This window comes from Heptranchias perlo, unplaced genomic scaffold (genome assembly GCF_035084215.1).
Source record: "Heptranchias perlo isolate sHepPer1 unplaced genomic scaffold, sHepPer1.hap1 HAP1_SCAFFOLD_1035, whole genome shotgun sequence".
NCBI lineage: Eukaryota > Metazoa > Chordata > Chondrichthyes > Hexanchiformes > Hexanchidae > Heptranchias > Heptranchias perlo.
In genome coordinates this window covers 2501-23677 of record NW_027138255.1, presented here as the reverse complement: position 1 = coordinate 23677, position 21177 = coordinate 2501, and the positions used below count along the sequence as shown (strand labels likewise).

General features: G+C 59.1%; 1 protein-coding gene across 1 annotated transcript in view; it reads left to right on the top strand.

Moving 5' to 3' along the window:
• LOC137307528 (palmitoyltransferase ZDHHC5-like) overlaps nucleotides 1-21177 on the top strand; it is a 60731-nt gene that overhangs the window by 37369 nt on the left and 2185 nt on the right. The window contains 5 exon segments of the mRNA XM_067976855.1: nucleotides 1383-1482; nucleotides 1484-1516; nucleotides 8294-8417; nucleotides 10481-10599; nucleotides 12625-13436. Coding sequence (XP_067832956.1) covers nucleotides 1383-1482; nucleotides 1484-1516; nucleotides 8294-8417; nucleotides 10481-10599; nucleotides 12625-13436 — 1188 coding nt within the window.

Genomic DNA, 21177 nt, shown 5'->3' with positions numbered 1-21177 from the left:
TCAGACACTGACCTCCCACCCTCTGGGGAGCTGGGGGTTAAGTCCAGCCCCCAGACAGAGGGGATAAAGTGTTCCTTTCTGATGGGTGGGGGCAGCGGGTTAGAAATTCCCCCTTCAGCTGTAACCACCTCCCCTTGACATTCAACGGCATTACCATCGCCCAATTCCCCCACCATCAACATCCTGGGGGGGTCACCATTGACCAGAAACTTAACTGGACCAGCCACATAAATACTGTGGCTACAAGAGCAGGTCAGAGGCTGGGTATTCTGCGGTGAGTGACTCACCTCCTGACCTCCCCAAAGCCTTTCCACCATCCACAAGGCACAAGTCAGGAGTGTGATGGAATACTCTCCACTTGCCTGGATGAGTGCAGCTCCAACAACACTCGAGAAGCTCGACACCATCCAGGACAAAGCAGCCCGCTTGATTGGCACCCCATCCACCACCCTAAACATTCACTCCCTTCACCACCGGCGCACCGTGGCTGCAGTGTGGACCATCCACAGGATGCACTGCAGCAACTCGCCAAGGCTTCTTCGACAGCACCTCCCAAACCCGCGACCTCTACCACCTAGAAGGACAAGGGCAGCAGGCACATGGGGACAACACCACCTGCACGTTCCCCCTCCGAGTCACACACCATCCCGACTTGGAAATTATATCGGCCGTTCCTTCATCGTCACTGGGTCAAAATCCTGGAACTCCCTTCCTAACAGCACTGTGGGAGAACCTTCACCACACGGGACTGCAGCGGTTCAAGAAGGCGGCTCACCACCACCTTCTCAAGGGGCAATTAGGGATGGGCAATAAATGCCGGCCTCGCCCAGCGACGCCCACATCCCGTGAACGAATAAAAAAAAAATTCAACAGTATCCCTGCAGTAAACCCTCCTGCTGTGCCTGGGGACGGGGACGGGAGATGCTGAAAGATATGTGTATGTCCACCTCTCGCTCCCTCCGTTCCCCCTCCCGGGGATTGCGCAGTGTACCCCCTTGCTGTATTCGGGGACTGAACCAAAGCGAGCGCGACCTTGCTGTGAATCTGCGCTCGAAACCCAAGGGCGGGCAGCACTGAGGGAACGGTTTCAACTTAACGTTTAGGGGCGTGGAGAGGGGCGGGGGGGGGGGGTTCGGATGACCCTCGAAATGGGTGTGTGAGGCGGCTCCCCTCGCACCCAGGTACGCGTCGTCTGCTCTGGACACCGGCGTTAATCCGGTCATCGACCGACGCCACGTGAGGTCGCTTCGAAAACCGCTCGCTTGACTTGTTCGCTGGAGAAAAATGATGACCAGCATGCATTGCCCTCTCCCAACCACCCCCCCACCCCCAGCCAAGCTGAGTGCCACTGAGGTGCAGATTTGCTGTTCTCTCCCCACCAGGTACGTCAGTCGAGAGCAGAGGGAGAATCTGGTCCCGGTCCAGACGCCCTTCCTGCGGTCATCGCTCTCCGACTCGCAGGTCACCATGAAGCTCATGGACAAACGGGATTCAAACAAACCTCAAGAGGTCACGGGTAAGGAGGCCGGCGAGCTGGTGTATTGGGGGCGGGAGGGGCGGGGAGGACAGAGAGAGACGTAGGGCAGGTATAGGGGACAGAGAGAGACGTAGGGCAGGTATAGGGGACAGAGAGAGACGGAGGGCAGGTATAGGGGACAGAGTGTGAGATATAGGGCAGGTATAGGGGACAGAGAGTGAGATATAGGGCAGGTATAGGGGACAGAGAGTGAGATATAGGGCAGGTATAGGGGACAGAGAGTGAGATATAGGGCAGGTATAGGGGACAGAGAGTGAGATATAGGGCAGGTATAGGGGACAGAGTGTGAGATATAGGGCAGGTATAGGGGACAGAGAGTGAGATATAGGGCAGGTATAGGGGACAGAGTGTGAGATATAGGGCAGGTATAGGGGACAGAGAGTGAGATATAGGGCAGGTATAGGGGACAGAGTGTGAGATATAGGGCAGGTACAGGGGACAGAGTGTGAGATATAGGGCAGGTATAGGGGACAGAGAGTGAGATATCGGGCAGGTATAAGAGACAGAGAGAGAGATATAGGGCAGGTACAGGGGACAGAGTGTGAGATATAGGGCAGGTACAGGGGACAGAGTGGTGAGATATAGGGCAGGTATAGGGGACAGAGTGAGAGATATAGGGGCAGGTACAGGGGGACAGAGTGTGAGATATAGGGGCAGGTATAGGGGACAGAGTGTGAGATATAGGGCAGGTATAGGGGACAGAGAGTGAGATATAGGGCAGGTACAGGGGACAGAGTGTGAGATATAGGGCAGGTATAGGGGACAGAGAGAGATATAGGGCAGGTATAGGGGACAGACAGATATAGGGCAGGTATAGGGGACAGAGAGTGAGATATAGGGCAGGTATAGGGGGACAGAGAGTGAGATATAGGGCAGGTATAGGGGACAGAGAGTGAGATATAGGGCAGGTATAGGGGACAGAGAGTGAGATATAGGGCAGGTATAGGGGACAGAGAGTGAGATATAGGGCAGGTATAGGGGACAGAGAGAGACATAGGGCAGGTATAGGGGACAGAGAGTGAGATATAGGGCAGGTATAGGGGATAGAGAGTGAGATATAGGGCAGGTATAGGGGATAGAGAGTGAGATATAGGGCAGGTATAGGGGACAGAGTGTGAGATATAGGGCAGGTATAGGGGACAGAGAGTGAGATATAGGGCAGGTATAGGGGACAGAGAGAGACGTAGGGCAGGTATATAGGGGACAGAGAGAGACGTAGGGCAGGTATAGGGGACAGAGAGAGAGATATAGGGAAGGTAGAGGGGATAGAGAGAGAGATATAGGGCAGGTATAGGGGACAGAGTGTGAGATATAGGGCAGGTATAGGGGATAGAGAGTGAGATATAGGGCAGGTATAGGGGACAGAGAGTGAGATATAGGGCAGGTATAGGGGACAGAGTGTGAGATATAGGGCAGGTATAGGGGACAGAGAGTGAGATATAGGGCAGGTATAGGGGACAGAGTGTGAGATATAGGGCAGGTATAGGGGACAGAGTGTGAGATATAGGGCAGGTATAGGGGATAGAGAGTGAGATATAGGGCAGGGACAGGGGACAGAGTGTGAGATATAGGGCAGGTATAGGGGACAGAGTGTGAGATATAGGGCAGGTATAGGGGATAGAGAGTGAGATATAGGGCAGGTATAGGGGACAGAGTGTGAGATATAGGGCAGGTATAGGGGACAGAGTGTGAGATATAGGGCAGGTATAGGGGACAGAGTGTGAGATATAGGGCAGGGATAGGGGACAGAGAGTGAGATATAGGGCAGGTATAGGGGACAGAGTGTGAGATATAGGGCAGGTATAGGGGACAGAGTGTGTGATATAGGGCAGGGATAGGGGACAGAGAGTGAGATATAGGGCAGGTATAGGGGATAGAGAGTGAGATATAGGGCAGGTATAGGGGACAGAGTGTGAGATATAGGGCAGGTATAGGGGACAGAGTGTGAGATATAGGGCAGGGATAGGGGACAGAGAGTGAGATATAGGGCAGGTATAGGGGACAGAGAGAGAGATATAGGGCAGGTATAGGGGATAGAGAGTGAGATATAGGGCAGGTATAGGGGACAGAGAGTGAGATATAGGGCAGGTATAGGGGACAGAGTGTGAGATATAGGGCAGGTATAGGGGACAGAGAGAGAGATATAGGGCAGGTATAGGGGACAGAGAGTGAGATATAGGGCAGGTATAGGGGACAGAGAGTGAGATATAGGGCAGGTATAGGGGACAGAGTGTGAGATATAGGGCAGGTATAGGGGACAGAGTGTGAGATATAGGGCAGGTATAGGGGACAGAGTGTGAGATATAGGGCAAGTATAGGGGACAGAGACTGAGATATAGGGCAGGTATAGGGGACAGAGTGTGAGATATAGGGCAGGTATAGGGGACAGAGTGTGAGATATAGGGCAGGTATAGGGGACAGAGTGTGAGATATAGGGTAGGTATAGGGGACAGAGTGTGAGATATAGGGCAGGTATAGGGGACAGAGAGTGAGATATAGGGCAGGTATAGGGGACAGAGTGTGAGATATAGGGCAGGTATAGGGGACAGAGAGTGAGATATAGGGCAGGTATAGGGGACAGAGAGTGAGATATAGGGCAGGTATAGGGGACAGAGTGTGAGATATAGGGCAGGTATAGGGGACAGAGTGTGAGATATAGGGCAGGTATAGGGGACAGAGTGTGAGATATAGGGCAGGTATAGGGGATAGAGAGTGAGATATAGGGCAGGTATAGGGGACAGAGTGTGAGATATAGGGCAGGTATAGGGGACAGAGAGAGAGATATAGGGCAGGTATAGGGGACAGAGTGTGAGATATAGGGCAGGTATAGGGGACAGAGTGTGAGATATAGGGCAGGTATAGGGGACAGAGTGTGAGATATAGGGCAGGTAAAGGGGACAGAGTGTGAGATATAGGGCAGGTATAGGGGACAGAGAGTGAGATATAGGGCAGGTATAGGGGACAGAGAGTGAGATATAGGGCAGGTATAGGGGATAGAGAGTGAGATATAGGGCAGGTATAGGGGACAGGGAGTGAGATATAGGGCAGGTATAGGGGACAGAGTGTGAGATATAGGGCAGGTATAGGGGACAGAGAGAGAGATATAGCGCAGGTATAGGGGACAGAGAGTGAGATATAGGGCAGGTATAGGGGACAGAGAGTGAGATATAGGGCAGGTATAGGGGACAGAGAGTGAGATATAGGGCAGGTATAGGGGACAGAGAGTGAGATATAGGGCAGGTATAGGGGACAGAGAGTGAGATATAGGGCAGGTATAGGGGACAGAGTGTGAGATATAGGGCAGGTATAGGGGACAGAGAGTGAGATATAGGGCAGGTATAGGGGACAGAGTGTGAGATATAGGGCAGGTATAGGGGACAGAGAGTGAGATATAGGGCAGGTATAGGGGACAGAGTGTGAGATATAGGGCAGGTATAGGGGACAGAGAGTGAGATATAGGGCAGGTATAGGGGACAGAGTGTGAGATATAGGGTAGGTATAGGGGACAGAGTGTGAGATATAGGGCAGGTATAGGGGACAGAGAGTGAGATATAGGGCAGGTATAGGGGACAGAGTGTGAGATATAGGGCAGGTATAGGGGACAGAGAGTGAGATATAGGGCAGGTATAGGGGACAGAGTGTGAGATGTAGGGCAGGTATAGGGGACAGAGTGTGAGATATAGGGCAGGTATAGGGGACAGAGAGTGAGATATAGGGCAGGTATAGGGGACAGAGAGTGAGATATAGGGCAGGTATAGGGGATAGAGAGTGAGATATAGGGCAGGTATAGGGGACAGGGAGTGAGATATAGGGCAGGTATAGGGGACAGAGTGTGAGATATAGGACAGGTATAGGGGGCAGAGAGTGAGATATAGGGCAGGTATAGGGGACAGAGAGAGAGATATAGCGCAGGTATAGGGGACAGAGAGTGAGATATAGGGCAGGTATAGGGGACAGAGAGTGAGATATAGGGCAGGTATAGGGGACAGAGTGTGAGATATAGGGCAGGTATAGGGGACAGAGAGTGAGATATAGGGCAGGTATAGGGGACAGAGAGTGAGATATAGGGCAGGTATAGGGGACAGAGAGTGAGATATAGGGCAGGTATAGGGGACAGAGTGTGAGATATAGGGCAGGTACAGGGGACAGAGTGTGAGATATAGGGCAGGTATAGGGGATAGAGAGTGAGATATAGGGCAGGTATAGGGGACAGAGAGAGATATCGGGCAGGTATAGGGGACACAGTGTGAGATATAGGGCAGGTATAGGGGACAGGGAGTGAGATCTTGGGCAGGTATAGGGGACAGAGAGTGAGATATAGGGCAGGTATAGGGGACAGAGTGTGAGATATAGGGCAGGTATAGGGGACAGAGTGTGAGATATAGGGCAGGTATAGGGGACAGAGAGTGAGATATAGGGCAGGTATAGGGGACAGAGTGTGAGATATAGGGCAGGTATAGGGGACAGAGAGTGAGATATAGGGCAGGTATAGGGGACAGAGAGTGAGATATAGGGCAGGTATAGGGGACAGAGTGTGAGATATAGGGCAGGTATAGGGGACAGAGAGTGAGATATAGGGCAGGTATAGGGGACAGAGTGTGAGATATAGGGCAGGTATAGGGGACAGAGAGTGAGATATAGGGCAGGTATAGGGGACAGAGTGTGAGATATAGGGCAGGTATAGGGGACAGAGTGTGATATAGGGCAGGTATAGGGGACAGAGAGTGAGATATAGGGCAGGTATAGGGGACAGAGAGAGAGATATAGGGCAGGTATAGGGGACAGAGTGTGAGATATAGGGCAGGTATAGGGGACAGAGAGAGAGATATAGGGCAGGTATAGGGGACAGAGAGTGAGATATAGGGCAGGTATAGGGGACAGAGTGTGAGATATAGGGCAGGTATAGGGGACAGAGTGTGAGATATAGGGCAGGTATAGGGGACAGAGTGTGAGATATAGGGCAGGTATAGGGGAGAGAGTGTGAGATATAGGGCAGGTATAGGGGACAGAGAGTGAGATATAGGGCAGGTATAGGGGACAGAGTGTGAGATATAGGGCAGGTATAGGGGACAGAGAGTGAGATATAGGGCAGGTATAGGGGACAGAGTGTGAGATATAGGGCAGGTATAGGGGACAGAGTGTGAGATACAGGGCAGGTATAGGGGACAGAGTGTGAGATATAGGGCAGGTATAGGGGACAGAGAGTGAGATATAGGGCAGGTATAGGGGACAGAGTGTGTGATATAGGGCAGGTATAGGGGACAGAGAGTGAGATATAGGGCAGGTATAGGGGACAGAGAGTGAGATATAGGGCAGGTATAGGGGACAGAGTGTGTGATATAGGGCAGGTATAGGGGACAGAGAGTGAGATATAGGGCAGGGATAGGGGACAGAGAGTGAGATATAGGGCAGGTATAGGGGACAGAGTGTGAGATATAGGGCAGGTCGAGGGGACAGAGTGTGAGATATAGGGCAGGTATAGGGGACAGAGAGTGAGATATAGGGCAGGTATAGGGGACAGAGTGTGTGATATAGGGCAGGTATAGGGGACAGAGAGTGAGATATAGGGCAGGTATAGGGGACAGAGAGTGAGATATAGGGCAGGTATAGGGGACAGAGAGTGAGATATAGGGCAGGTATAGGGGACAGAGAGTGAGATATAGGGCAGGTATAGGGGACAGAGTGTAAGATATAGGGCAGGTATAGGGGACAGAGTGTAAGATATAGGGCAGGTATAGGGGACAGAGAGTGAGATATAGGGCAGGTATAGGGGACAGAGTGTGAGATATAGGGCAGGTATAGGGGACAGAGTGTGAGATATAGGGCAGGTATAGGGGAGAGAGTGTGAGATATAGGGCAGGTATAGGGGACAGAGAGTGAGATATAGGGCAGGTATAGGGGACAGAGTGTGAGATATAGGGCAGGTATAGGGGACAGAGAGTGAGATATAGGGCAGGTATAGGGGACAGAGAGTGAGATATAGGGCAGGTATAGGGGACAGAGTGTGTGATATAGGGCAGGTATAGGGGACAGAGAGTGAGATATAGGGCAGGTATAGGGGACAGAGAGTGAGATATAGGGCAGGTATAGGGGACAGAGTGTGAGATATAGGGCAGGTCTAGGGGACAGAGTGTGAGATATAGGGCAGGTATAGGGGACAGAGAGTGAGATATAGGGCAGGTATAGGGGACAGAGAGTGAGATATAGGGCAGGTATAGGGGACAGAGTGTAAGATATAGGGCAGGTATAGGGGACAGAGAGTGAGATATAGGGCAGGTATAGGGGACAGAGAGTGAGATATAGGGCAGGTATAGGGGACAGAGAGTGAGATATAGGGCAGGTATAGGGGACAGAGTGTAAGATATAGGGCAGGTATAGGGGACAGAGAGTGAGATATAGGGCAGGTATAGGGGACAGAGAGTGAGATATAGGGCAGGTATAGGGGACAGAGAGTGAGATATAGGGCAGGTATAGGGGACAGAGTGTGAGATATAGGGCAGGTATAGGGGACAGTGTGTGAGATATAGGGCAGGTATAGGGGACAGAGAGTGAGATATAGGGCAGGTATAGGGGACAGAGTGTGAGATATAGGGCAGGTATAGGGGACAGAGAGAGATGTAGGGGAGGTTATAGTCCAGGCTTTGTGCCCTGTTCTCTGTGACGACGGCCCTGCTGTATTAAACGGGTTGTGCTGAGTGCGGATTTAATATCTCGGCTTTGTATAAAATAACCCTGAAACTCTCTTTCCTCCTGCAGTCGAAAGGAAGCCTGGAGGTGATGGAGAGCCAGTCAGCAGATGCAGATCCTCCTCCACCACCGAAACCAGATCTCAACAGATACTCAGGGCTCAGGGCACAGCTCACACTGGCAACAAATGAGGGTGAGAGGGCACTGTGCAATCCATCAGGGGGTGGGGAGAGAGACGGAGGCATGAAGGGCACAGGGAGAAACTCTCGTGTACGTCAAGACAGGGTGTCTCTGTAATCAGTGTCAGCATCGAGCGCTCCCAGGGGGCAGGTACAGCACGGGTTAGATACAGTGTAGAGCTCCCTCTACATTACCCTGACAGTGTGTCCCCCACTTTATACCCAGTGTCGGCATCGAGCGCTCCCAGGGGGCAGGTACAGCACGGGTTAGATACAGTGTAGAGCTCCCTCTACATTACCCTGACAGTGTGTCCCCCACTTTATACCCAGTGTCGGCATCGAGCGCTCCCAGGGGGCAGGTACAGCACGGGTTAGATACAGTGTAGAGCTCCCTCTACATTACCCTGACAGTGTGTCCCCCACTTTATACCCAGTGTCAGCATCGAGCGCTCCCAGGGGGCAGGTACAGGACGGGTTAGATACAGTGTCGAGCTCCCTCTACATTACCCCCACAGTGTGTCCCCCACTTTATACCCAGTGTCAGCATCGAGCGCTCCCACAGTACTGCCCCTGCGACAGTGCGGCGCTCCCTCGGTTCCGACCCTCCGACAGTGCGGCGCTCCCTCGGTTCCGACCCTCCGACAGTGCGGCGCTCCCTCGGTTCCGACCCTCCCACAGTGCGGCGCTCCCTCGGTTCCGACCCTCCCACAGTGCGGCGCTCCCTCGGTTCCGACCCTCCGACAGTGCGGCGCTCCCTCGGTTCCGACCCTCCGACAGTGCGGCTCTCCCTCGGGACCGACCCTCCGACAGTGCGGCGCTCCCTCGGTTCCGACCCTCCGACAGTGCGGCGCTCCCTCGGTTCCGACCCTCCGACAGTGCGGCGCTCCCTCGGTTCCGACCCTCCGACAGTGCGGCGCTCCCTCGGTTCCGACCCTCCGACAGTGCGGCGCTCCCTCAGTACCGACCCTCCGACAGTGCGGCTCTCCCTCAGTACTGACCCTCCGACAGTGCGGCGCTCCCTCAGTACCGACCCTCCGACAGTGCGGCGCTCCCTCAGTACCGACCCTCCGACAGTGCAGCGCTCCCTCAGTGCTGACCCTCCGACAGTGCGGCGCTCCCTCAGTACTGACCCTCCGACAGTGCGGCGCTCCCTCGGTTCCGACCCTCCGACAGTGCGGCGCTCCCTCGGTACCGACCCTCCGACAGTGCGGTGCTCCCTCAGTACCGACCCTCCGACAGTGCGGCGCTCCCTCAGTACTGACCCTCCGACAGTGCGGCGCTCCCTCGGTTCCGACCCTCCGACAGTGCGGCGCTCCCTCGGTGCCGACCCTCCGACAGTGCGGCGCTCCCTCGGTGCCGACCCTCCGACAGTGCGGCGCTCCCTCGGTGCCGACCCTCCGACAGTGCGGCGCTCCCTCGGTTCCGACCCTCCGACAGTGCGGCGCTCCCTCGGTTCCGACCCTCCGACAGTGCGGCTCTCCCTCGGGACCGACCCTCCGACAGTGCGGCGCTCCCTCGGGACCGACCCCCCCGACAGTGCGGCGCTCCCTCGGGACCGACCCCCCCGACAGTGCGGCGCTCCCTCGGTACTGTCCCTCCGACAGTGCGGCGCTCCCTCGGTACCGTCCCTCCGACAGTGCGGCGCTCCCTCGGTACCGACCCTCCGACAGTGCGGCGCTCCCTCGGTACCGACCCTCCGACAGTGCGGCGCTCCCTCGGTACCGACCCTCCGACAGTGCGGCTCTCCCTCAGTACCGACCCTCCGACAGTGCGGCGCTCCCTCGGTACCGCCACCGGGAAGTGTCGGCCTGGATTCTGGGCCTCGAGTCTCTGGAGCAGGGACTGGAACCTACGACCTTTTGACTCCGAGGGGAGGGAGTGCTTCCCCACTCAGTCACGGCCGACACCATCGACGGCCAGAGGTGCCTCACCTGTCCTGACAGGCAGAGGTCTGGGAGCAGGTCCGGGGCTGGTCCCCGCGAGCGGGCGGTTGGGTTGGGGAGTGCAGCGGGGTTGGGGGGAATTCAGGATCCTTGACGTGCTGTTGACCAGAGTCTGTCTTCTCTCGCCCGTGCAGAAAGTAACCTCCTCCACCGCCTGGACAACCCCCCGACTCCCACCATGTACAAGTACCGGCCGGCCTACGGCAGCCCTGGGCGTAACCACACGGCTCTGACGCACTCTGCCAGCGAGAAGGTCAGTTCCCAGCGCCCTGATCCTCGGGCTCTGTGACATTGCGTGGATTTGGCAGCGGAGAATACAGGCCATTCTGCCCATCGTGCCCTGTGCCAGCTCTGTGAGAGAGCTCTCCAATCAGTCCCAATCTTTCCCCCCGTCGCCCTGTAAATTTTCCCCCTTCGAGTATCTCTCCGATTCCCCCTTTTGAAAGTTATTATTGAATCTGTTCCCACCGTCCTTTCAGGCAGCGAATTCCAGATCATCACAACTCGCTGCGTAAAAAAACATTCTCCTCATCTCCCCCTCTGGTTCTTTCCCCGATTATCTTAAATCTGCGTCCTCTGGTTCCCGACCGTCTGCCACTGGAAAACACTCTCTCCTTATTTACTCTCTCAAAACCCCTCCTGATTGTGAACCCCTCGATTAAATCTCCCCTTAACCTTCTCTGCTCTGAGAACAATTCCCAGTTTCTCCAGTCTCTCCCACATAACTGAGGTCCCTCATCCCTGGTCCCATTCTGGGAAATCTCCTCCGCACCCTCTCCAAGGCCCTGAACATCCTTCCTAAAGAGTGCGGGGCCCAGAATTGGGACACAATACTCCAGCTGAGGTCTAACCCAGTGTTTTATAAAGGTTTAGCATAACTCCCTTGCTTTTGTACTCTGTGCCTCTATTAATAAAGCCCAGGATCCCATATGCTTTTTTAACGGAGAGATCTGGGGGTATAGGTGCACAAATCGTTGAAGGTGGCAGGGCAGGTTGAGAAAGCGGTTAAAAAAGCATACGGGATCCTGGGCTTTATGAATAGAGGCAGAGAGTACAAAAGCAAGGAAGTCATGATGGACCTTTATATAAAACACTGGTTTGGCCACAACTGGAATATTGTGTCCAGTTCTGGGCACCGCACTTTAGGAAAGTGAGGGCCTTCGAGAGGGTGCAGAGGAGATTTCCTAGAATGATTCCAGGGATGAGGGACTTTCGTTACGTGGATAGACTGGAGAAGCTGGGGTTGTTCTCCTTGGGACAGAGACGGTCGCGAGGAGATTCGATCGAGGGGTTCAAAATCATGAAGGGTCTAGACAGAGTAGATGGAGAGAAACTGTTCCCATTGGCGGAAGGGTCAAGAACCAGAGGACGTAGATTTAAGGTGATTGGTGAAAGAACCAAAGGGGACATGAGGATAAACTTTATTACCCAGCGAGTGGTCGGGATCTGGAACGCACTGCCCGAGGGGGAGGTGGAGGCAGATTCAATCATGGCCTTCGAAAGGGGAACTGGATAAGTACTTGAAAGGAAGAAATTTGCAGGGGCTACGGGGATAGGGCGGGGGAGTGGGACTGGCTGGATTGCTCTTGCACAGAGCCGGCACGGACTCGATGGGCCTAATGGCCTCCTTCTGTGCTGTAACCTTTCTATGATTCTATGTGTCTGCCCATTTCCCCAGTCTGTCTACGTCCCTCTGAAGTCCACATTGTTTACTACCTTCCCGAGTTTCGTGTCATCTGCAGAGTTTGAAATTATACCCAAGTCCAGGTCGTTAATAAATATCGAAAAGAGCAGTGGTCCTAATACTGACCCCTGGGGAACCCCACTGTATACTTCCCTCCAGTCTGAAAAACAACCGTTCACCACTACTCTCTGCTTTCTGTCCCTTGGACAATTTTCTATCCACACTGCCACTGTCCCTTTAATCCCACGGGTTTTAATCCTGCAACCAAGTCTATAATGTGGGACTTTATCGAACGCCTTTTTGAAAGTCCAGATACATTACATCAACCGCACTGCCCTCATCGACCCTCTCCGTCACTTCATCAAAGAACTCAAATCAAGTCAGTCAAACCCGATTTTCCTTCAACAAATCGGTGCTGTCTTTCATTCATTAGCCCCCGATTTTCCAAGTGCTGATTAATTTTGTCCCCGATTATTGAACTATTGCCTTGAGACAGAAGCGTTCCTGGTTTGGGCGGGGGTGGTGGGAGAGCAAGCTTTGAACCTGCGCTGAGCGATAAAGCTGGCTGTAATGCTCTTGTTTCTGTGCGCCCAGATCTCCAGAGACGAGGTGGTGAAGGAGACCCCGCCCGCCGAGGAGAGCAGCCGGAGTCAGAGTTACAAGTCCGAGCCCAACCTGGAGTCTGACGACTGCCGCTCGCCCACCATCTACAAGAGCTTTCTGTTCGACCCCGTCTCCAACGGCTCGCGCTCCTCCAGCCTGAAGTCGGCCCACGGGGTGGGTCTGGAGATGGGCCAGCTGCCGTCGGTCCGCTCTGAGGCCACCACCTCCACCTCCTACAAGAGCCTGGCCAACCAGACCCGCGACGGGAGCCTCTCCTACGACAGCCTGGCCACTCCCTCGGGGAGCCCCGAGGCCGAGTCCCCAGGCCAGGGCTCGGCGGCCGAGCCCCTGGGATACCACTCTCCCTTCATGTCGGCCAAGATCGCCCAGCAGCGCGAGGCCGAGCTCCACCGTTACCCGACCCCCGGCTCCTTCGAGCCCTCGCGGCAGACGGCGCAGGAGAGGGAGCGGCTGCTGTGCCCGGACGAGGAGCAGCACCATCACCGTCACCACCACCATCACCACCCGAGGACCGGCAGCTCGTCTGAGGAGCCCAGACGCTCGCCCGGCAACAGGAACCCGGCCCCGCGGACCTCCGTCGCCCTCTCGGCTCCCTCCGGGGCCGTGGGCCCCCCCGCCCGCTACTCCCACGGCCCCAGGCTCCGCTCGATGGGATCCCCTGAGGCCCCTCACCCGCCCGGACTCTCGGTGGGCAGGTCCACCTCCTACGCTGCTCCCAGGCCTTTGTATGGAGGGGCGCCCGATGCTGCAGAGGTCAGTGGGCTCCCTCTGCTGGCTCCCAAGTAAGTGTTCGTTGTCTCATCCTGGCACAGAGAGAGAGAGAGAGAGGGAGGGAGAGAGAGAGAGAGAGGCCCTCAATCCCTGTGGGTGAGGGTCACTGGGTGCGGGGGAGACGGGAGCCTCTCGGTCCCTGTGGGTGAGGGTCACTGGGTGCGGGGGAGACGGAAGCCTCTCGGTCCCTGTGGGTGAGGGTCACTGGGTGCGGGGGGAGACGGGAGCCTCTCGGTCCCTGTGGGTGAGGGTCACTGGGTGCGAGGGAGACGGGAGCCTCTCGGTCCCTGTGGGTGAGGGTCACTGGGTGCGGGGGGAGACGGGAGCCTCTCGGTCCCTGTGGGTGAGGGTCACTGGGTGCGAGGGAGACGGGAGCCTCTCGGTCCCTGTGGGTGAGGGTCACTGGGTGCGGGGGAGACAGGAGCCTCTCGGTCCCTGTGGGTGATGGTCACTGGGTGCGAGGGAGACGGGAGCCTCTCGGTCCCTGTGGGTGAGGGTCACTGGGTGCGGGGGAGACGGGAGCCTCTCGGTCCCTGTGGGTGAGGGTCACTGGGTGCGAGGGAGACGGGAGCCTCTCGGTCCCTGTGGGTGAGGGTCACTGGGTGCGAGGGAGACAGGAGCCTCTCGGTCCCTGTGGGTGAGGGTCACTGGGTGCGGGGGAGACAGGAGCCTCTCGGTCCCTGTGGGTGAGGGTCACTGGGTGCGGGGGAGACAGGAGCCTCTCGGTCCCTGTGGGTGAGGGTCACTGGGTGCGGGGGAGACGGGAGCCTCTCGGTCCCTGTGGGTGAGGGTCACTGGGTGCGAGGGAGACGGGAGCCTCTCGGTCCCTGTGGGTGAGGGTCACTGGGTGCGAGGGAGACGGGAGCCTCTCGGTCCCTGTGGGTGAGGGTCACTGGGTGCGAGGGAGACGGGAGCCTCTCGGTCCCTGTGGGTGAGGGTCACTGGGTGCGAGGGAGACGGGAGCCTCTCGGTCCCTGTGGGTGAGGGTCACTGGGTGCGGGGGAGACGGGAGCCTCTCGGTCCCTGTGGGTGAGGGTCACTGGGTGCAGGGGAGACGGGAGCCTCTCGGTCCCTGTGGGTGAGGGTCACTGGGTGCGGGGGAGACGGGAGCCTCTCGGTCCCTGTGGGTGAGGGTCACTGGGTGCGGGGGAGACGGGAGCCTCTCGGTCCCTGTGGGTGAGGGTCACTGGGTGCGGGGGAGACGGGAGCCTCTCTGTCCCTGTGGGTGAGGGTCACTGGGTGCGGGGGGAGACGGGAGCCTCTCGGTCCCTGTGGGTGAGGGTCACTGGGTGCGGGGGAGACGGGAGCCTCTCGGTCCCTGTGGGTGAGGGTCACTGGGTGCGGGGGAGACGGGAGCCTCTCGGTCCCTGTGGGTGAGGGTCACTGGGTGCGGGGGAGACGGGAGCCTCTCGGTCCCTGTGGGTGAGGGTCACTGGGTGCGAGGGAGACGGGAGCCTCTCGGTCCCTGTGGGTGAGGGTCACTGGGTGCGGGGGAGACGGGAGCCTCTCGGTCCCTGTGGGTGAGGGTCACTGGGTGCGGGGGAGACGGAAGCCTCTCGGTCCCTGTGGGTGAGGGTCACTGGGTGCGGGGGGAGACGGAAGCCTCTCGGTCCCTGTGGGTGAGGGTCACTGGGTGCGGGGGAGACGGGAGCCTCTCGGTCCCTGTGGGTGAGGGTCACTGGGTGCGGGGGAGACGGGAGCCTCTCGGTCCCTGTGGGTGAGGGTCACTGGGTGCGGGGGGAGACGGGAGCCTCTCGGTCCCTGTGGGTGAGGGTCAGTGTGTACTGAGGGAGACGGGAGCCTCTCGGTCCCTGTGGGTGAGGGTCACTGGGTGCGGGGGGAGACGGAAGCCTCTCTGTCCCTGTGGGTGAGGGTCACTGGGTGCGGGGGAGACGGGAGCCTCTCGGTCCCTGTGGGTGAGGGTCACTGGGTGCGGGGGAGACGGGAGCCTCTCGGTCCCTGTGGGTGAGGGTCACTGGGTGCGGGGCAGACGGGAGCCTCTCGGTCCCTGTGGGTGAGGGTCATTGGGTGCGGGGGAGACGGGAGCCTCTCGGTCCCTGTGGGTGAGGGTCACTGGGTGCGGGGGAGACGGGAGCCTCTCGGTCCCTGTGGGTGAGGGTCACTGGGTGCGGGGGGAGACGGGAGCCTCTCGGTCCCTGTGGGTGAGGGTCACTGGGTGCGGGGGAGACGGGAGCCTCTCGGTCCCTGTGGGTGAGGGTCACTGGGTGCGGGGGAGACGGGAGCCTCTCGGTCCCTGTGGGTGAGGGTCACTGGGTGCGGGGGAGACGGGAGCCTCTCGGTCCCTGTGGGTGAGGGTCACTGGGTGCGAGGGAGACGGGAGCCTCTCGGTCCCTGTGGGTGAGGGTCACTGGGTGCGAGGGAGACGGGAGCCTCTCTGTCCCTGTGGGTGAGGGTCATTGGGTGCGGGGGAGACGGGAGCCTCTCGGTCCCTGTGGGTGAGGGTCACTGGGTGCGGGGGAGACGGGAGCCTCTCGGTCCCTGTGGGTGAGGGTCACTGGGTGCGGGGGGAGACGGGAGCCTCTCTGTCCCTGTGGGTGAGGGTCACTGGGTGCGGGGGGAGACGGGAGCCTCTCTGTCCCTGTGGGTGAGGGTCACTGGGTGCGGGGGAGACGGGAGCCTCTCGGTCCCTGTGGGTGAGGGTCACTGGGTGCGAGGGAGACAGGAGCCTCTCGGTCCCTGTGGGTGAGGGTCACTGGGTGCGGGGGAGACGGGAGCCTCTCGGTCCCTGTGGGTGAGGGTCACTGGGTGCGGGGGGAGACGGAAGCCTCTCGGTCCCTGTGGGTGAGGGTCACTGGGTGCGAGGGAGACGGGAGCCTCTCGGTCCCTGTGGGTGAGGGTCACTGGGTGCGAGGGAGACGGGAGCCTCTCGGTCCCTGTGGGTGAGGGTCACTGGGTGCGGGGGAGACGGGAGCCTCTCGGTCCCTGTGGGTGAGGGTCACTGGGTGCGGGGGGAGACGGGAGCCTCTCGGTCCCTGTGGGTGAGGGTCACTGGGTGCGGGGGGAGACGGGAGCCTCTCGGTCCCTGTGGGTGAGGGTCACTGGGTGCGGGGGAGACGGGAGCATCTCGGTCCCTGTGGGTGAGGGTCACTGGGTGCGGGGGGAGACGGGAGCCTCTCGGTCCCTGTGGGTGAGGGTCACTGGGTGCGGGGGGAGACGGGAGCCTCTCGGTCCCTGTGGGTGAGGGTCACTGGGTGCGGGGGAGACGGGAGCCTCTCGGTCCCTGTGGGTGAGGGTCACTGGGTGCGAGGGAGACAGGAGCCTCTCGGTCCCTGTGGGTGAGGGTCACTGGGTGCGAGGGAGACGGGAGCCTCTCTGTCCCTGTGGGTGAGGGTCACTGGGTGCGAGGGAGACGGGGAGCCTCTCGGTCCCTGTGGGTGAGGGTCACTGGGTGCGGGGGAGACGGGAGCCTCTCTGTCCCTGTGGGTGAGGGTCACTGGGTGCGGGGGAGACGGGAGCCTCTCGGTCCCTGTGGGTGATGGTCACTGGGTGCGGGGGAGACGGGAGCCTCTCGGTCCCTGTGGGTGAGGGTCACTGGGTGCGGGGGAGACGGGAGCCTCTCGGTCCCTGTGGGTGAGGGTCACTGGGTGCGAGGGAGACGGGAGCCTCTCGGTCCCTGTGGGTGAGGGTCACTGGGTGCGGGGGAGACGGGAGCCTCTCGGTCCCTGTGGGTGAGGGTCACTGGGTGCGGGGGAGACGGGAGCCTCTCGGTCCCTGTGGGTGATGGTCACTGGGTGCGAGGGAGACGGGAGCCTCTCGGTCCCTGTGGGTGAGGGTCACTGGGTGCGGGGGAGACGGGAGCCTCTCGGTCCCTGTGGGTGAGGGTCACTGGGTGCGGGGGGAGACGGGAGCCTCTCGGTCCCTGTGGGTGAGGGTCACTGGGTGCGGGGCAGACGGGAGCCTCTCGGTCCCTGTGGGTGAGGGTCATTGGGTGCGGGGGAGACGGGAGCCTCTCGGTCCCTGTGGGTGAGGGTCACTGGGTGCGGGGGAGACGGGAGCCTCTCGGTCCCTGTGGGTGAGGGTCACTGGGTGCGGGGGGAGACGGGAGCCTCTCGGTCCCTGTGGGTGAGGGTCACTGGGTGCGGGGGAGACGGGAGCCTCTCGGTCCCTGTGGGTGAGGGTCACTGGGTGCGGGGGGAGACGGGAGCCTCTCGGTCCCTGTGGGTGAGGGTCACTGGGTGCGGGGCAGACGGGAGCCTCTCGGTCCCTGTGGGTGAGGGTCACTGGGTGCGGGGGAGACGGGAGCCTCTCGGTCCCTGTGGGTGAGGGTCACTGGGTGCGGGGGAGACGGGAGCCTCTCGGTCCCTGTGGGTGAGGGTCACTGGGTGCGGGGGAGACGGGAGCCTCTCGGTCCCTGTGGGTGAGGGTCACTGGGTGCGAGGGAGACAGGAGCCTCTCGGTCCCTGTGGGTGAGGGTCACTGGGTGCGGGGGGAGACGGGAGCCTCTCTGTCCCTGTGGGTGAGGGTCACTGGGTGCGGGGGAGACGGGAGCCTCTCGGTCCCTGTGGGTGAGGGTCACTGGGTGCGGGGGAGACGGGAGCCTCTCGGTCCCTGTGGGTGAGGGTCACTGGGTGCGGGGGAGACGGGAGCCTCTCGGTCCCTGTGGGTGAGGGTCACTGGGTGCGGGGGAGACGGGAGCCTCTCGGTCCCTGTGGGTGAGGGTCACTGGGTGCGGGGGAGACGGGAGCCTCTCTGTCCCTGTGGGTGAGGGTCACTGGGTGCGGGGGAGACGGGAGCCTCTCGGTCCCTGTGGGTGAGGGTCACTGGGTGCGAGGGAGACGGGAGCCTCTCGGTCCCTGTGGGTGAGGGTCACTGGGTGCGAGGGAGACGGGAGCCTCTCGGTCCCTGTGGGCGAGGGTCACTGGGTCATAAATAAAGACAGACTTGAATTTCGACCCAGCCCCTTTCACCACCTCAGGACGTCCCAAAGCTTCACATCCAATGAAGGACTTTTTGAAGTGTGCTCACTGTTGTAATGTGGGAAACGCAGGAACAATTTTCGCACAGCAAGATCCCACAAAACAGACCATCTGTTTCGATGGTGTTGGTTGAAGGATAAATATCGGGGCCCAGGACCCCGGGGAGAACTCCCCCCTGCTCTTCTTCCAATAGTGGCCGTGGGATCTTTTACATCCACCTGAGCGGGGCAGACGGGGCCTCAATTTAACGTCTCGTCCCGAAAGACGGCACCTCTGACAGTGCGGCGCTCCCTCAGTACCGACCCTCCGACAGTGCGGCGCTCCCTCAGTGCCGACCCTCCGACAGTGCGGCGCTCCCTCAGTACTGACCCTCCGACAGTGCGGCGCTCCCTCAGTACCGACCCTCCGACAGTGCGGCGCTCCCTCAGTACCGACCCTCCGACAGTGCGGCGCTCCCTCAGTACCGACCCTCCGACAGTGCGGCGCTCCCTCAGTACTGACCCTCCGACAGTGCGGCGCTCCCTCAGTACCGACCCTCCGACAGTGCGGCGCTCCCTCAGTACCGACCCTCCGACAGTGCGGCCCTCCCTCAGTACTGACCCTCCGACGGTGCGGCCCTCCCTCAGTACCGACCCTCCGACAGTGCGGCGCTCCCTCAGTACCGACCCTCCGACAGTGCGGCGCTCCCTCAGTACCGACCCTCCGACAGTGCGGCGCTCCCTCAGTACTGACCCTCCGACAGTGCGGCGCTCCCTCAGTACCGACCCTCCGACAGTGCGGCCCTCCCTCAGTACTGACCCTCCGACGGTGCGGCGCTCCCTCAGTACCGACCCTCCGACGGTGCGGCGCTCCCTCAGTACCGACCCTCCGACAGTGCGGCGCTCCCTCAGATCCGACCCTCCGACAGTGCGGCGCTCCCTCAGTACCGACCCTCCGACAGTGCGGCGCTCCCTCAGTACCGACCCTCCGACGGTGCGGCCCTCCCTCAGTACCGACCCTCCGACGGTGCGGCGCTCCCTCAGTACCGACCCTCCGACAGTGCGGCGCTCCCTCAGTACCGACCCTCCGACAGTGCGGCGCTCCCTCAGTACCGACCCTCCGACAGTGCGGCGCTCTCTCAGTACCGACCCTCCGACAGTGCGGCGCTCCCTCAGTACCGACCCTCCGACAGTGCGGCGCTCCCTCTGTTCTGGCACAGGGAAAGTTGGGCTGGATAATGGGCTCGAATCTCTGGAGCGGGGGCTCAAACCCTCGACCTTCAAACTCGAAAGAGCGAGAGAGAGAGAGACAGCAGTAACCTGGTGTGATCCAATCGAAATCGCTCCCGTCTTTCGGGACGAGACGTTAAACCGAGGCCCCGTCTGCCCCTCTCAGGTGGGTGTAAAAGATCCCATGGCCACTATTGGAAGAAGAGCAGGGGGGAGTTCTCCCCGGGGGTCCTGGGCCCCGATATTTATCCCTCGACCAACATCACTAAAAAAAAACAGATGATCTGGGTCATTTATCACATTGCTGTTCGTGAGATCTTGCTGTGCGCAAATTGGCTGCTGCGTTTCCCACATTACAACAGTGAGCACACCTCAAAAATTCAAAACCTACTTCATTGGTTGTGAAGGGCTTTTGGGACGTCCTGAGGTGGAGAAAGACTCTGTAGTAACGATGTGCTGCCTCTTGTCAGCCATGTTCCCTCCAGAAACCACCCCCCCCCGGTTGTCTCATGAGCCTCTCCGTTGCGTCACTGACAGTAACCTGTTCAGCACACGTACAGTCCTGTGTGCAGCGCTCATTGGCGTGTGCGTGAGCGCCCGTTAACCGAGAGTGCCCGACTTGTGAGGCCGTGTCCTCCCGCCCCCCGCAAGGGTGCAGACCCTCGACACAGAGTCAGTGCCCAGGGGGCCGGGTTATTAACTGGACCGAGCCGCGTCGAGACCGAGTGCAGACCAGGAGGGGGCCAGGTTTCATCATCGTCATCGTCTGAGCCAATCCGTGAGCCCGAGGGGTGGGCGAGAGGGGCCCGGAGATTGACCCAGGAACCCCGAGGGCAGAGAGAGGGGGGGGGTGACATGTTCAGGGTAATGTAGAGGGAGCTCTACACTGTATCTTACCCGTGCTGTCCCTGCCCCCTGGGAGCGCTCGATGCTGACACTGGGTATAAAGTGGGGGACACACTGTCAGGGTAATGTAGAGGGAGCTCGACACTGTATCTAACCCGTGCTGTCCCTGCCCCCTGGGAGCGCTCGATGCCGACACTGGGTATAAAGTGGGGGACACACTGTGGGGGTAATGTAGAGGGAGCTCTACACTGTATCTAACCCGTGCTGTACCTGCCCCCTGGGAGCGCTCGATGCTGACACTGGGTATAAAGTGGGGGACACACTGTCAGGGTAATGTAGAGGGAGTTCTACACTGTATCTAACCCGTGCTGTACCTGCCCCCTGGGAGCGCTCGATGCTGACACTGGGTATAAAGTGGGGGACACGCTGTCAGGGTAATGTAGAGGGAGCTCTACACTGTATCTAACCCGTGCTGTACCTGCCCCCTGGGAGCGCTCGATGCTGACACTGGGTATAAAGTGGGGGACACACTGTCAGGGTAATGTAGAGGGAGCTCTACACTGTATCTAACCCGTGCTGTACCTGCCCCCTGGGAGCGCTCGATGCTGACACTGGGTATAAAGTGGGGGACACACTGTCAGGGTAATGTAGAGGGAGTTCTACACTGTATCTAACCCGTGCTGTACCTGCCCCCTGGGAGCGCTCGGTGCTGACACTGGGTATAAAGTGGGGGACACACTGTCAGGGTAATGTAGAGGGAG